General features: G+C 40.2%; 2 protein-coding genes across 4 annotated transcripts in view; one reads left to right on the top strand and one right to left on the bottom strand.

Moving 5' to 3' along the window:
• The first annotated feature begins 42 nt into the window (after positions 1-42).
• Positions 43-3,292, top strand: LOC139545938 (large ribosomal subunit protein uL29-like). The gene is made up of 4 exons (XM_071354208.1): positions 43-238; positions 794-930; positions 1,157-1,238; positions 3,102-3,292. Exons 1-4 carry the CDS (start codon positions 236-238, stop codon positions 3,249-3,251), a joined length of 372 nt encoding a protein of 123 aa, XP_071210309.1. The 5' UTR covers positions 43-235; the 3' UTR covers positions 3,252-3,292.
• Positions 3,293-4,306: 1,014 nt separating this feature from the next.
• The window catches only part of LOC139545937 (uncharacterized), a 46,171-nt gene continuing 34,163 nt past the window's right edge, over positions 4,307-16,314 (bottom strand). Inside the window, exons 2-6 of one of the 3 annotated variants that reach the window (XR_011669155.1) lie at positions 8,687-8,762; positions 8,424-8,588; positions 8,005-8,241; positions 7,027-7,197; positions 4,307-5,753 (exon numbers count right to left, since the gene is read on the bottom strand). Coding sequence is in view for 2 of the 3 variants with exons in the window: in XM_071354207.1 (XP_071210308.1) it covers positions 5,231-5,753; positions 7,027-7,207; positions 8,005-8,241; positions 8,424-8,586 (1,104 nt within the window). In the remaining variant the exon portion in view is untranslated. Of the gene's footprint in view, positions 5,754-7,026; positions 7,208-8,004; positions 8,242-8,423; positions 8,589-8,686; positions 8,763-16,314 lie in introns of all 3 variants that reach the window. The other 2 variants (XM_071354207.1, XM_071354206.1) reach the window with 2 other exon arrangements.

A 16,314-nucleotide genomic window follows, 5' to 3' on the forward strand; every position in this document is an offset into this window, starting at 1 on the left:
TTATATTGTGAACATAAAGGTTTCTTTTCATAATTTTTCTCCGGGACAGTGTAAAATCTTTATGATTGTAAGTAAAGCAGAGATGCAGCAGAACAAAGTCATTCCCAGCGGAATCCACCCAGTGGTGCTGTAGGAATTTCACCCATGCGCAACAAAAATAACGCCTCCGACCGGAAGATAGCTTCTGCGCGAACACGTTTTCGTTCTTTCTTTTCCTGTGGCAGCAACGACGAACATGGTGAGAGGCTCGTGGCTTTCGTTCAATTCAGGAAAATTGTCCTGCCTATTCCACATAAAACGACCACAGTTGATAACATCCATAAGGATGAGAATCTTATCTTGCCATATATGTTTGTGATATTTCGAGAAAGGCCCTTTATTTGTTGCTTGTCACCATAAAAACCGAACGCGAGCTAGCTGAACGCTATTAAGCTAACGTTGACAAGCTTGTTAGCTACTAGCGAATGCATGGATGGCTAATGTTAACTAACTAGTTACGCGTTGGCTAGTTGTCAAACATGTCTTCTAACTACTTCCAAATGGAATGGTTGTTAGCTAACTGCCGTAGTTAGTTAGTAAGCTATCAATTATTACACTACTTATCAACTTAATTATTTCGATATGTGTTGCCAATTAGAATAGCTCGCGAGATTAATTAGCTATCAGCCCACGTTGACAGTACGTTAATTTCGCGAACTAACGTTGACGTTACATGGGTAAATTAGCTAGTTCGTTAACTGTTAGCCAAATCGATTTTCAAAGCTTGTATCCCCGTTCTTTGTAAATCTTACAGGGCAAGATCAAGGCTAGAGACCTGCGGGGCAAGAAAAAGGAGGAGCTACTCAAGCAGCTGGATGACCTGAAGGTTGAATTGTCCCAGCTCCGCGTAGCCAAGGTTACTGGTGGAGCTGCCTCCAAGCTCTCCAAGATGTGAGTATTATTTGGACTGCAGAGATTATGCAGTGTCAGCTTGTCATGAGTTGGCTGTTTATGGTGAAAGAATAAGTGGCTTCTCAGTTGTAATCTCTGAGTGAGGTGATGGTTATATAATTACTATGTTATGCAGGGTTTAGATGCAGTAGGGTTGTCAAAATGGCTCTTTCTGCTAAAATGTTGCGTTTTACTAAACCCATATTTTGATCTGTTTCCTCTCCAGTTGTGTCGTCCGCAAATCCATCGCCCGTGTTCTGACTGTCATCAACCAGACTCAGAAGGAGAACCTGAGGAAGTTCTACAAGGTAAGAGCAACCGCCTTCCATACCCACATGTATTCAACAATTTAGTTTTAACAAACCTGATGACTGGTTAAAAGCAGCGGGCGGCTCTGACCACGGAGTATCTGGCAACAGTTTAGGTTTATTTCCTGATTTTACGTGTTGACATGCCACCGTTTGTCAACACCCAACAGGTGATCTGCTGTACATGGTGTGGGTTATCGCTTCTTTTCTTAAATGTCAATCTTGACCGCATTTAAACATGCTGCAGATTAGTTTGTAAAGTGACCCATGTAAGCTCAATATTTCAGAACTAGGTTGAGTGCTAATCCTGACTAACAGACCTTGAATTTCCCGGCGGCACGTGGCCGTCGATGTGGCCGTAATGCCCCCTAAAACAATCCATGCCGTGTGGCCGTAGGGAACTTGAGCTGAAAATAATAATTGCCTTCCCCCGGCTGCCTATCACCGTGCTCCGAAGCACCTCTCACTCACATGACGCTCTCAGATCTCAATTCTTATTAACCAATGCCCGTCACGTGATCGAGTCCTTCACACAGGCATCGCAGCTCCAAAGTACGCTATAAGTGAAAACCAGCACGTCTTATTCAAATTCTGATCGGCATATTGAAGATGTTAGTCCATATTTACCAACAATATGATTAACCAACCACAAAGGCACTAGCCTATGTCAATCTACTATCCCCCATAGTACAAAAGTTTTACCTATTCTATTGGTCAGCTTGTTCTTCTGTGAGAGAAATAAATATTCCAAACATACTCTGGGACAGGACAGTTGAGGGACGCGATAGATGGGGCGGCAGGCAGCCTAGTGGGTAGAGCGTTGGGCCAGTAACCGAAAAGTTTCTAGTTCGACTCCTCGTTCTGTCCCTGAACAAGGCAGTTAACCCGCTGTTCCTAGGCCGTCAATGTAAATATGAATTTGTTCTTAACTGACTTGCCTTGTTAAATAAAAGTAAAAATAAAAAGATCCCAAATGAATACAACCACTGTACATCAAACTTTTAAAAGCAATGAGGCTGATGCAACAGGTCAGAACGTTTAGCTTAAAATGTTGATAAAATCGTAGGCAATTTCGTCACGAGTGAGCAGTTTCAAATAACAGATGAAAGATCTAAAGATGCAAAAACAAGCATAGGTTGTTAATGACTAGGATTGTGTCTTTGGCTGCTGGAGAAAGAAAGTAGAAAAAAATTGAAATACTGGTTTCACTGGCATATGAGGAAGAGTTTATAAAAGAGTCCCCTTAACATTCCTATGGTCGGAACACATTAAGATATGCCTCATAAAATGACATGTCCAGGTTTTAAACTATGGTAAAATAGTTACAAAATGTTGACTGCCTCCTATTGCAAGGAGTTACTAGCTGAACGAAAAGTGCCTCAATTATGTGGACAGAATCAAGCCTTTAGATATTAATAATGATCCAACATATGTCAAGTATTTTCAGGGGCGTCCATGTCAGCGCTGGTCTGGACATAACCTATGCACATTGGCTACAGCCTGTTATCACCTACACTCCGACATGTAGGCTATTTATGTACATTTACACACAGTTATTTTCTTAACAGAATAACTATTGTTTTTCAAATCAATTTAATTGCATATTTTGGTTAATGGTCTTGGTGCCCTGGCAGATTGGTCACCTCTTGAATGCCAAATGGCCAGGCCCCTAAAATCACAAAATTCAAGGCCTCCTGACTATACAGCCCAGCTAAATGCTGAAGGCCAGTTTATAAGACCAGAATTAACAATGCAATAGCAGCAGTCCTAATCTTCAGTTTTGTTCTGATTATTTTTATTACACATCACATGTAGTGACCATGTAGTGTTTATTGTAATTTTACTGTTAATGTCATGTTTCAGGGTAAGAAATATAAGCCCTTGGACCTGAGACCCAGGAAGACTCGTGCCATCCGCAGGAGACTCAACAAGCATGAGGAGACTCTCCGAACCAAGAAGATGCAGAGAAAGGATCGCCTGTATTCCATTCGCAAATTTGCTGTCAAGGCTTAAGGTTGTTGGTCTTGTACAAATAAATTGACTAAAAAGAGAAAGTATGTTGTCTTCTGTAAAGGGATGTCACTCAAAATGGTCTGTGAGCAGATGGAGTGTTGATTGCAAACATCTTCAGGGTAATTATTTGGTGAGACATTTTGCATCCTTAATATGCACTGATACTGGATATTATGGTATGCTGAGGATTCTGCTGTGTTTAGAAAAAACGCTCTTAGTTGGAATTGGGACAACCTCAATGCCATTGCTAAAATACTGATCTGAAGAATGTAGTATTTCATAGCAGGAATGTAATAACCAGTAAAGACCTGTGGGGTGTACGAGTACTGAATGTTTTGACTCTAGGTACAAAGTGATGATTAAATGAACAAAATCATTAGGCTATATAAACAAGCATTGTACTTCCTGTCATATGCATCATTTATCTGTATTGTATGTGTGGAATATCCTCATAGTACTCAGGAATGGTAGGAAAAACACCTGGAAACTCACTAATGTAAAACAGAAAGCTCAAACAATGTCAAAATTAGTAATGAGAACTACATTTCCTTGAGGTCCCTCTCAAATCCGCCCATGCTCAATTACGTGGTGTGCAGGCTTCAGAGAATACTATAGGGTTGATTAATATGATTGTGGGAAAGTTAATTAGCATCAGCAGCACAACACCATAAGAAACTAGGGATGTAGTTGTTGAATAAAAAATTTAAAAAAGTAACCTTTAACTAGGCTAGTCAGTTAAGAACAAATTCTTATTACAATGATGGCCTACCCCAGCCAAACCCGGACAATGCTGGGCCAATTGTGCGCCGCCCTATGGGACCCCCAATCACGGCCATATGTGACGCAGCCTTCATTGGGCTTGTTTGTCATTGGTTAAAACACTGCCTATGGTGTTTTTCAAGTGTTTAATTGAAATCTGGCTGCAACAACCAATGACGTCATACGATGTATTTGGCAAATGCCATTGATCAACAGCAGCACAGAAATGGTATGGCTCCAATGGAGCCTGCACTATGACTATAGGATGCATTTTTTCACCACAAGGGGGCAAAATGTATCAAAATAAAATGTTTATTTGTCATATGCTTGGTAAACAACCGGTGTAGACTAACACTGAAATGCTTACTTACAGGCCCTTCCCAACAATGCAGAATGATTACAAAATATCTCATAACCTACTGTAAGGTATTAACTGAAGTAAGGTAATGTTATTTGTGCCAGTTTAACATTTGTTTTTTGGTCATGTAGCCAAATGAGTTGGTCAGAAAGGGTTTGATTTGATAAAGTAATGGGACTAAAGGAAAGCTGAAGTATGGGGTCCTGGGGATAGGCATCACTCAGGCAGTAGTCTATCTAGAATTCTCCACTGCTCTGCTTATGACTGGAAAATGTCTCAGCAGCAGACCATTGCACACATAAACAGTTGGACTGAACACAATACAATGTAATTCCCCATCCACTTGCTGTTTTCCATGGCATGCATTTGTATTTTCTTATGTCTCTCGTTTCAGTTCTGTATTCACTGCACCATTAGTGTAATGTTATTGCTATTATGTCTAAAATGATCTGGACAATTGAAGAACACAGTCTTGACATGAACACAAAGCCTATCTGTGTACTTTGATATCTCATATGAGGTATTTTTAGCCCAGAGCTAAATGTGTAATATACATGCATGTTTACATGCTTTTTCATTAGGAAACCACATTCTCTTTCACCCAAAGAGACCAACAGACATATTTGCCTTTTCTGAACTGGAAGTAAGATCGCAATATCATCTTTGCCTCTGGCATTTCCTTGGATCAGGTTATGTGAGATTGTGTTTTTACAATCACAGCTCCCCCTGTAAGGTCTAACCTTTCAGCTGACTATTTCTTATGTTTGGATATGAATCGGGTCTCACTGGCAGGTAAGATATCCCAACAAACCCAAGATATGGATTGACATGGGATTCAATGTGAATGGCAGTATGAATGTTCTCATGTCTGATTTGTGTATCTGCCAATATGCCTCTGTAGAACAAACACACTCTTAATCTCCTGGGGTCCAGAAAGGCCCCACACAAAGGTCTTGGTGGTTTTTATTTTGGGGAGTCTGTTCACATGCTGCCTAACAGATGTAGGGGCCCTCCCTTGAACAGCTGCCGGCATTATCTGGAGAGGGATGCATTCCTGTTGCTGTTCCATGTCATATCCATGAGCTCTCTGCTTTGGGACCACAAGGCCAGTTGTTCTGTAATGTGTTATCCCCTGAAACCTGGGATTGTCAGTGGGCTCCATTGAGTTGATGTCTTCTGTAGGGACCTGTGGCCTGATGATGTCCTCTGAGGGGCCCTGTAGACTGGGGTTTAATGGAGGGGCCTCCTGTATTTGGACGGTTTCTTTATGATCCTGTTGTAGACTGGTATTATTGGTAGGGTTCAGCATTGTGACATTTTCTGAAGGGGTCGGTGATCTGATCATTTCTGTGGTGTCTTGTAGGCCGTTGTTTTCTATTGTTGGCCTGTGATAAATAGATGTATATGATTAGAAAGGAAATAGATGACAAATTTAGCCTCACTACGTTAAAATGTACTTCTAAACTTCACACAATATGTGTTTCTCCGCCATAATTTGATCAGTGGCTATCGTATTTCTACACCAGATGTATTTTATTTTTAAAATGTATTAATTAAAAAAAAATCTGTATTCAGACCCTTTACTCAGTACTTTGTTGAAGCACCTTTGCCAGCGATTACAGCTTCAAGTCTTGGGTATGATGCTACAGGCTTGGCACAGCTGTATTTGGGGAGTTTCTCCCTTCTCTGCAGATCCTCTCAAGCTCTGTCAGGTTGGATGGGGAGCGTCGCTGCAGAGCTAATTTTCAGGTCTCTCCAGAGATGTTCGATCGGCTTCAAGTCCGGGCTCTGGCTGGGCCACTCAAGGACATTCAGAGACTTGTCCCGAAGCCACTCCTGCGTTGCGTTGTCTTGGCTGTGCTTAGGGTCGTTGTCCTGTTGGAAGGTGAACCATCGCCCCAGTCTGAGGTTCTGAGCAGGTTTTCATCACGGATCTCTCTGTACTTTGTTACGTTCATCTTTGCCTCGATCCTGACTAGTCTCCCAGTCCCTGCTGCTGAAAAACATCCCTACGGCATGGTGCCAGATGTCCTCCAGACGTGACTCTTGGCATTCAGGCCAAAGAGTTACATCTTGGTTTCATCAGATCAGAGAATCTTGTTTCTCATGGTCTGAGAGTCCTTTCAGGTGCTTTTTGGCAAACTACAAGCGGGTTGTCATCTGCCCTTTACTGAGGATTGGCTTCCGTCTGGCCACTTTACCATAAAGGCCTGATCGGTAGAGTGATGCAGAGATGGTTGTGCTTCTGGAAGGTTCTCCCATTTCCACAGAGGAACTCTGGAGCTCTGTAAGAGTGACCATCGGGTTCTTGGCCACCTCCCTGACCAAGGCCCTTCTCCCCTGATTGCTCAGTTTGGCCAGGCGGCCAGCTCTAGGTTGATTCTTGGTGGTTCCAAATGTCTTCCATTTTAAGAATGATGGAGGCCACTGTTCTTGAGGACCTTCAATGCTGCAGAAACGTTTCTAAAAACCTGTTCTCGCTTTGTCATTATGAGTTATTGTGTGTAAAATGATGGGGGAAAAATCTATTTTATCCATTTTAGAATAAGGCTGTAACGTAACAAAATGTGGAAAAAGTCAAGGGGCCTGAATACTTTCCGAATGCACTATATGTATGACATTATAACACCCGTATAACACCCATAAATAAAACCATACCTCACATCCTCCTTCTCTAGCTCTATATCCATCTCCTGCTCGTCATCCTCATAGTATGATGAAGAGGGCAGATAAAGATGCAGTGTGGATGATGTTGAGAAAGGCCTCCTCCCCCTCCACGTGTCTTGCTGCTGTCTATGTGTGTTGTCCTGTTTGGTGTTGCAGGGCAGTCTGGGACATTCTTACAAGAAATGTATAATAAAGTCAGTCAGTCAATGTGAGAGATGTGGTTTTGGAGTGTCAACAGCTACCTTCTGAAACTACGGCTGCAGATGTTTGACATTCATTCTTGGCTAATGTCCCAAATACAATGTTTTGAAATTAACATGGTCAGTGTATGAGAGATTGAGCACAACTTCATTTAAAGCAGTGTTAAGACTGTGTGTGTGTGTGTGTGACCATTATCGATCAAGGATTTCAAAGGTAATTAATAAAAGCTGCAGCTAACACACAGAGAGGAAATTTCATGCGAATGGGTAATAAAATTGGTTGATTATTTGTTTGGGCAACCAAAAATAAACCACAGCTGTTTAGCCCGAAGTCAGAAAGGGAAAAGATTAGTTTATCCATGTTATTTGGTTATGTTTATGGGAATTTGTGAGGCAGATGGAAGCTTGTGTGTATAGCTCTACTGTTGGCTCATAAGAGAGAACTCTGATCAAAGGGCTTTTTCAATGGTTAGCACTAAGAGTAAACAGTAGCCTCAGTCACCCATTATGACAGTGATGAGTACAGTTTAGCACCAGATGCTGCAGCACAGGTCAGGTTAGCCAGTTAAGCAGTAGTAATTGGGATTTTGATTTGTGTTTGGTTTGTTACATGCATAGCTAGTGTTCCTTTCAAGTTAGCTTTGTGGATTAAGGGACTGTGTAAGCAAGCAAAAATATAAACAGGATATGAAAAATTAGGAGATCAAGAAAGAAAGAATTTGACAGTTGGAATATATTAGATATTTTCCACTAAGAGAAGGGTGTTAACCTGTCCTGTCCCTGATTTGAGCTCCAGGTCTCTGGCCCGGGTCTCTGCGCCTTCCTCCTCCCCCGGGTGCAGTAACTGGTCTGCTCATGGCTCTGGTCCCCCTCCCTGGGCTGTTCTCCACTCTACCCAGAGCACTGCTCACTGGCCTCCCTTCCGCTCCTCTGGCATTGCTTTTGGGAGTCAACCTGGCACTGCTGCAGCTGGGCCTCTGCTGCAGAGTGCAGCGGAAGCCCTGGGCTGAGAGAACACAGGTAGAGTTAGAACAGGATCTTCTAATGAAAGTAACAGCAATAGAGTTTTGATATTGCTTTAAAGCACCATAGTCATTTCCAACCCAGCCCTGCATGAGTATTGAATCAGAATGAATGGCGTCTTCTGATTCTGTTGCTGTGGATATTTAGGTATTGCTAGAGTATCACCGTAAAGGCAACTGGTGTAGACATTATCTGAAGAGGTGGGGTCTGCTGACGCTCTGAGGGATCGCCTCTGGAAACAGGATATTGGTCTTTGTAACCAGGATCTTGGCCTTGGAAACCATGCAGAGTGCCCTCGATCCATGCAGAGGCCTCTGGACTGAGACATCCCTATTGATTTATAGAAACAGGCTTTGGTCTCTGGAGTAAATGCAAATTTTCTCTTGGGCTCTTTTAATAAAAAATCCAAATTAAAATGAAAAGTGTACAGTTAGTTAGAGTGCAGCTGGCTGTGACTCACGGGACAGTAGGTAAAGCAGCACAATCCTTAAATCACCAAAACATCTGCAAAAGAAGAGGAAACATCATTATGGAGCATTAGACAGAAGCATGTTCGCATATGAAATGTAGATGTTTGAGTGCAGTGATGTTTGAACATGTCTGTCAGGACACTATCAACACATACAGAGATTGTACATTAAAGCAACAATATGTAACTTTTTGGGCGACCCGACCAAATTCACATAGAAATGTGTGTTATAGATTTATCAAGCAAGTCTAAGAAGTGGTAGATCTATTGTATTAGCACTATTTCTATGCTTCCCTTTCTTAAGTTTCGTTTTTGCATCTTTCACTTTCGGTTTTGTACACCAGCTTCAAACAGCTGAAAATACAATACTTAGGCAAACTATTCGAATTTTAGCAACCAGGAAATGGCGGAGTGATTTCTGTTAATACTGTGTATCAGTGGCCTCCCAGGTGGCGCAGTGGTCGAAGGCACTGCATCGCAGTGCTAGCTGTGCCACCAGAGATTCAGGGTTCGCGACCGGGAGGCCCATGGGGCGGCACTCGACCTTCGCCTCTCCCGAGTCCGTACGGGAGTTACAGCGATGAGACAAGACTGTAACTACTACCAATTGGGGAGAAAAAATGGGGTAAAAAAATTAATAAATACTGTGTATTGGACAATGTCACAAAAACAATCTGTGTGCTTCTATGGGGCAGAAGTCAGCATGTTGTTGGATAGCCAGATTGCTAGCAAGAGTGACAAGAAACTGCAATGTGGGGAATCTTTTCAGATCATTTTATCTTGTTCTTGATACCATGTCTTGTTTTGAGGTGTTTTGCCTGATTTCATGTCAGTGCTAATATGGCTAAAGTGCGCTAGCGAGCTAACCAACAACTGTATGGATGTATTTGAGAGGAAACAAGTGCTCATTGTGCAAATGTATGTATGTTTTCAATAAACTTTGGAGACAAAATATAGCTTACATGTTGTAAGCAACTTAAGCCAGCATTTCCCAAACTCGGCCAAGGGGTGCACGTCTTGGTTTGTGCCCTAGCACTACACAATTGATTCAAATAATGAACTAATCATAAAGATTTGATTATTTGAAATCAGCTGTGTAGTGCTGGAGCAAAAAACCAAAACGTGCACCCCTTGAGGTCCCCAGGACCAAGTTTTGGAAATGCTGATCTAAGCCAACCCAGTCTGTTTTGCCCCATAGTTGTTGCTAAACAACCAACACCTCTATACCAGGGGAGAAAGACTGCCCCCTCTCATTGAAGCCGCAGATGTTCAAGTCTGACCACGGTCCTGCGGGCATTGTTTGCACAAAACAGGATCCATTATAGGAATGGAATAATTACAATATTCGTGGTCAATCTTCGTATATATTAAAAATAATACACCAGATGTATGTCCTTGAACAGAGTATTTTAAAATCGCACACAGATGAAGTTAGAAGGATAATTTAATAGCTAATGGAAGCCTGCAGTACCCCTATCGGCCTTCAATTTTAGTTATTCAATGAGATGGGGCAGCACTGAGCTAGCCTGCAACGTCACCAGTGATGCCAATTTAGTTTCTAGATTTAGCAACTTTTCAGAATACCCTGGCAACTTTTCTTTCCAAACACCACCTAGCAATAAATGTAGCTACTTTTAAAAAAGTATTTGGAACTTTTAGCAACTTTTTAAAAGTGATTCAAACAATAAAAAGCACGCAATTTCCCTCTAAATGACACAAAAACGATTTTCTCTGTCACACACTCAGTCACAACACATGTGCCTGGCTGCAAAAGTGCCCTGTGAGTGACGTCAGCAGCAGGCGCTCAGCTCGTGCACAGGCAGCAGCCAGCCAGCAGCAATTTCAGAAAATTGCAAATCATTGTTGGCTGACTGCAGCAGCAGTAGTACGGGTTTGACGAGCCAAACCCAATGAATATAGTTTGTCATGAATGTTTGATCTTGAACAAACTTACAACATCAATCAACATGTCTCAATCAAAATTGTACAGACACAAGTAATAAAAGAGTGGGAGTCTGTACCTGAACAAATGTCAAATCATATTTATTGCCGAGCTGGCCAGTCAATTTAAGTAACGTTATTGTATATTCTACGTAATGACGCAGTTTTACGTTATCACGCAATGACATCACGATGTCATTTTGCAACAAATCAACCTGCCACTAGCAATGGAAATTAAACAATACACTTCTTAAAGATACTGATCTCATTGAAAGCATCAAATCATTAGCTAAAGATATTTTTGCAAGAAAAGACTTGGGTCATGGAAGTAGATGGGAATTTTTCAAATATAAAGTCAGAGTTGTAGCCATTAAACGCGCCAAAGAGCTGATGCAATTAAAGAACCATAGAGAAAAGGAGATGATGAGCAAGCTTGACAGTTTTCTAAAGAAAGATAATCTATCTGAAGAAGAGGAGTCTGTGTTCAGGTCTTTACAACTAGAATTAGAACAGACTTACACGGATCTGGCAAAGGGCGCCTTTGTAAGGTCAAGAGCAAAATGGATTGAAGAGGGGGAAAGAAACACTAGTTACTTTTTTGCACTTAACAGATTAACAGATCCCATTACAATATCATCATTTGTCAATTCCTTTTATGAAAACCTTTACAGCTCTCAATTTCAGGAAGATGGTTGTGAAAGCTACATTTGCCACATTCAGAATTGTGTCCCTGTAATTGAGGATGATTTCCACTCAGTTTACGATTCACCTGTGTCAATTGGAGAAATTAGAGAGGCTCTGAATTCAATGAAAAAAGGGAAATCACCTGGCCCTGATGGCCTGTCAGTTGAATTCTATAGACAGTTTTGGGAGTTGCTAGAAGACCCGATTTTCAATATGTTTCAAGATTGCATTAAAAATGGGGAAATGGTCTCCACTATGAAACAGGGCCTTATTTCATTGATTCCGAAGCCTGATAAAGACCCTTCTCTCATTGACAATTGGAGACCAATTACTTTATTAAATGTTGATTACAAATTGATTGCTCTGGTTTATGCCAAAAGATTAAAGAAAGGAATAGATACCATTATAAATGAGACTCAAACAGGATTTATGAAGGGCCGTCACATAAGCTCTAACATTCGTTTAGTCTTGGACCTTATAGATTATTCAGATGCAATTGACTCAGAGGCGGTTGTCCTATTTCTGGACTTCTGTAAAGCCTTTGACACAATTGAACATGAATTTCTCTTTAGGTCTCTTAAACATTTTGGATTTGGTGAACATTTTATTAAAGTAATTCGCATGTTTTACAAAGATATAAATAGTTCTGTGCTACTAAACCTTAATACTTCCAAAAGATTTAGTATCAACAGAAGTGTACGACAGGGATGCCCAATTTTGCCATTTTTATTCATTTTGGTTCTGGAACTTCTATCTCTAGATATTCTGAATGATGCAAATTTGTATGGCTTAACCATTTTTAACAAAGAAATCAAAATTTCCCAACTGGCTGATGATACTACTCTTTTCTTAAGAGACAAAGACCAGGTCGCCCTTAATGCTATAACGGCATTTTCTATTGCATCAGGATTAATGCTGAATGTTTCTAAATGTGAAACCTTATGTTTATTTGACTCTGATGATAAAGAAATTGAAAATATTCCTGTTAAGGACTGTGTTAAATATTTAGGAATACATCTGTCAAAAAACCACTTAGTCAGACAACATTTGAATTTCTCTCCTAAAATTAAGAGAACTAAAAATATATTTAATAATTGGCTACAAAGAGATCTTTCTATACTTGGGAGAGTACTTCTGTCCAATGCAGAGGGACTGTCTCGTTTTGTGTACCCCTCATTATCGTTATGTGTAAATCCAGCTACTTGTAAAGAGATCAATAAGACCTTTCTTGACTTCATCTGGAAAAATAAGTCTCACAAACTAAAAAAATCTGTCCTTTCTAACAAGAGAGCTGAAGGCGGTCTAGAAGTGTTGGATTTTGTTAACATAAATAACACTTTCAAGATAAACTGTCTGAAAAAATGTTTGCTCGATACTGACTCAATATGGTATTTCATTCCAAATAATGTGTTTAATAAATTGGGAGGTCTTCGATTTTTACTGAAATGTAATTATATTCCTGAAAGATTACCTGCTAAATTGGCTAGGTTTCACCAACAAGCTTTAATGGCCTGGAAAATATGTTTCCTGCACAATTTTTCCCCTCATAAAGCTCTTTTGTGGAATAATTAAGACATTACTGTAAGGAATAAGTCATTGTTCTACCCCAGCTGGCATGAGAGGAATATTGACTTTGTTCTAGATATTTTCGACAACAAGGGTAATATTCTCACATATGAACAATTTATAACAATGAAAGAGTTTCCAATACCTTTCAGAGAGTTTATTTCTGTGATCAAAGCCATTCCCAGTGGTCTAACTACACTTATGAAAAGTAATCTTAATTTTGGGAATGATCACAAAGTTTATCCAGAACTCAGATTGGAAGGCGTGGGCTTACTTGAGAAATCTTGTTGTAATAAATATATAAGACAAATTCTTCATTCACAAAACCAACTTACACCGAGAGGAAAGTTTTTCTGGAACATGCTTATTCCTGACATTGTCTGGAAAAATGCATGGTTAAGGCCTTACAAATACTGTATACCAAACAAAGTTAAGGAAGTGCACTTCAAAATTTTACATAAGATATATCCATGTAACTCTATGATTTCCAAATTTGTGGCTATTGATGATATCTGCGTTTTCTGTGAAAAAGAAGGTGAGAATCTGTCTCACTTGTTCTTTGAATGTAAATTTGTGTCAGAATTTTGGGAAAACCTTGCAAAGTACTTATTTACCATTATGAACACTGCCTATAATTTTAACATAAAATATATAATATGTTACTATTGCAATGATAACAAAACCACTGAAATGATTGTTAATTTTTTTATTCTTGTTGCCAAATACTTTATACACAAACAAAAATTCCACAATTCTATACCAAAATTACCAATTTTTCTGATTGAATTTAATTATCTTATTAAAACACTAACCCTAGTGAATAACAACAAGAATAACACCTTCATGAATCATTATAATAAGATATTTTCAGAGTGAATATAATTGCACTTAAATTGTTTATTTTTTGTATTTTATTTTTATATTTTTTGTATGTTTGAGCATTGTTAATACCTGTGTTTGGTTTGCTAGACATGTTTGATGTAGCAATGTAAGTTGATTTTTGTATTATGAATAAAATACATTTAAAAAATATATTTTTTTAAAACCTGCCACTAGCAACTTACCCTGAAAATTAGTTGGCAACACTGAACGTCACTTTCTTGAGTAGCTCAAACTATGCACACAGACAGAATGGGTAATTAGTTATAAATATCTTTGCTATGCATGTGAGAGAAATAGTAATGGTGTCTTTTTGTAGGCACTAACTCCACCATGGTTCGTTGAACAAAACTTATGTGGAAATGAATGGCGTTTTTGGAGGGTTTTTGGTAAACACAGGCTTAGGAAATCTTATATGTTTTGTTCTATGATCTAATCATCATCAGCTAGCATCACTTTTTGAAGCGTTTATTTAATTTTAAATAGCACATAAAGCACATAAAGGTTGCATAATTCATAAAGGTCATGTTAACTGACTGATATTATCTCATAGAACAAAATGTGTCAGATCTAAGCTTGTGTTAACCTCAGACTTTATTTTTGGTGTTTATCCCAAAACGCTATTCTTTCCCCATTAATTTTCACCATATGAATGGCTGAACGAACTAGAGGTAACTAATTTCCGGGTTTTAGGACTACAAGCTGGCGTGCTCTAGTGCTTCCAAGACAACTAGTAACTCAAAAAAAGTTGGTCAAATCATGATGTCAGAGATCTTCAGGTCGGAAAGTCATAGCGCTTGGATGACCGTTCGACGCGTTTTTTTCCCCCCAGTCGGAGCTCGTTTTTTCCCCCCAGAGTTCCCAGTTGTCTTGAACGCACTGAACTCGGCATATGTTTCCATGAGACTCCATAGCAGCATTTCTGTTAGCCAGTAGTAGCCTGCTTTTCTCAGACCAGAAAATAGAAAAGCCGATAAATAAAATTGGACAATTGTCCAGGGGGAGATTTTTTTTAAATCCCATTGCAAAAAAATGCTTTTTAGCATATTCATTGATGGAAATACATTTGACTGGTCATGCTTATCTGTATATAGGATCATTTACATAATTTAGTGCAATTAAATTGGAGCATGTGTACAGTTGAAGTCAGAAGTTTACATACACCTCAGCCAAATACATTTAAACTCAGTTTTTCACAATTCCTGACATTTAATCCTAGTAAAAATTCCCTGTCTTAGGTCAGTTAGGATCACCACTTTATCTTAAGAATGTGAAATGTCAGAATAATAGTAGAGAGAATGATTTCTTTCAGCTTTTATTTCTTTCATCACATTCCCAGTGGGTCAGAAGTTTACATACACTCAATTAGTATTTGGTAGCATTGCCTTTAAATTGTTTAACTTGGGTCAAACGTTTTGGGTAGCCTTCCACAATAAGTTGGGTGAATTTTGTCCCATTCCTCCTGACAGAGCTGGTGTAATTGAGTCAGGTTTGTAGGCCTCCTTGCTCACACACGCTTTTTCAGTTCTGCCCACAAATGTTCTATAGGATTGAGGTCAGGGCTTTGTGATGGCCACTCAAATACCTTGACTTTGTTGTCCTTAAGCCATTTTGCCACAACTTTGGAAGTATGCTTGGGGTCATTGTCCATTTGGAAGACCCATTTGCAACAAAGCTTTAACTTCCTGACTGTTGTCTTGAGATGTTGCTTCAATATATCCACATACTTTTCCTTCCTCATGAAGCCATCTATTTTGTGAAGTGCACCAGTCCCTCGGGCAGCAAAGCACCCCCACTACATGATGCTGCCACCCTTGTGCTTCACGGTTGGGATGGTGTTCTTCGGCTTGCAAGCCTCCCCCTTTTTCCTCCAAACATAACGATGGTCATTATGGGCAAACAGTTCTATTTTTGTTTCATCAGACCAGAGGATATTTCTCCAAACGGTATGATCTTTGTCCCCATGTGCACTTGCAAACCGTAGTCTGGCTTTTTTTATGGCGGTTTGGAGTAGTGGCTTCTTCCTTGCTGAGCGGCCTTTCAGGTTATGTCGAAATAGGACTGGTTTTGACTGTGGATATAGATATTTTTGTACCCGTTTCCTCCAGCATCTTCACAAGGTCCTTTTCTGTTGTTCTGGGATTGATTTGCACTTTTCGTGTAACAGTTTAACTTTACGGCGTCCCCTCGCCCCGACCCGGGCGCGAACCAGGGACCCTCTGCACACATTAGCGCGCACCACCGCTAACTAGCTAGCCATTTCACATCCGTTACACTCACCCCCTCCTTTTCTGCAGCAACCAGTAATCCGGGTCAACAGCATCAATGTAACAGTTTAACTTTACGTCCGTCACCTCGCCCCGGGCGCGAACCAGGGACCCTCTGCACACATCAACAACAGTCACCCACGAAGCATCGTTACCCATCACTCCACAAAAGCCGCGGCCCTTGCAGAGCAAGGGGAACCACTACTTCAAGGTCTCAAAGCGATTGACGTAACCAATTGAAACGCTATTA

Source organism: Salvelinus alpinus, chromosome 19, assembly GCF_045679555.1.
Source record: "Salvelinus alpinus chromosome 19, SLU_Salpinus.1, whole genome shotgun sequence".
Lineage (NCBI taxonomy): Eukaryota > Metazoa > Chordata > Actinopteri > Salmoniformes > Salmonidae > Salvelinus > Salvelinus alpinus.

What these genes read in the sequence shown, in the direction of transcription:
- LOC139545938 (XM_071354208.1), top strand. An exon ending in GCCTCCAAGCTCTCCAAGAT is followed by an intron (nt 931 to 1,156) that starts GTGAGTATTATT and finishes TTTCCTCTCCAG; the next exon opens with TTGTGTCGTCCGCAAATCCA. An exon ending in ACCTGAGGAAGTTCTACAAG is followed by an intron (nt 1,239 to 3,101) that starts GTAAGAGCAACC and finishes GTCATGTTTCAG; the next exon opens with GGTAAGAAATATAAGCCCTT.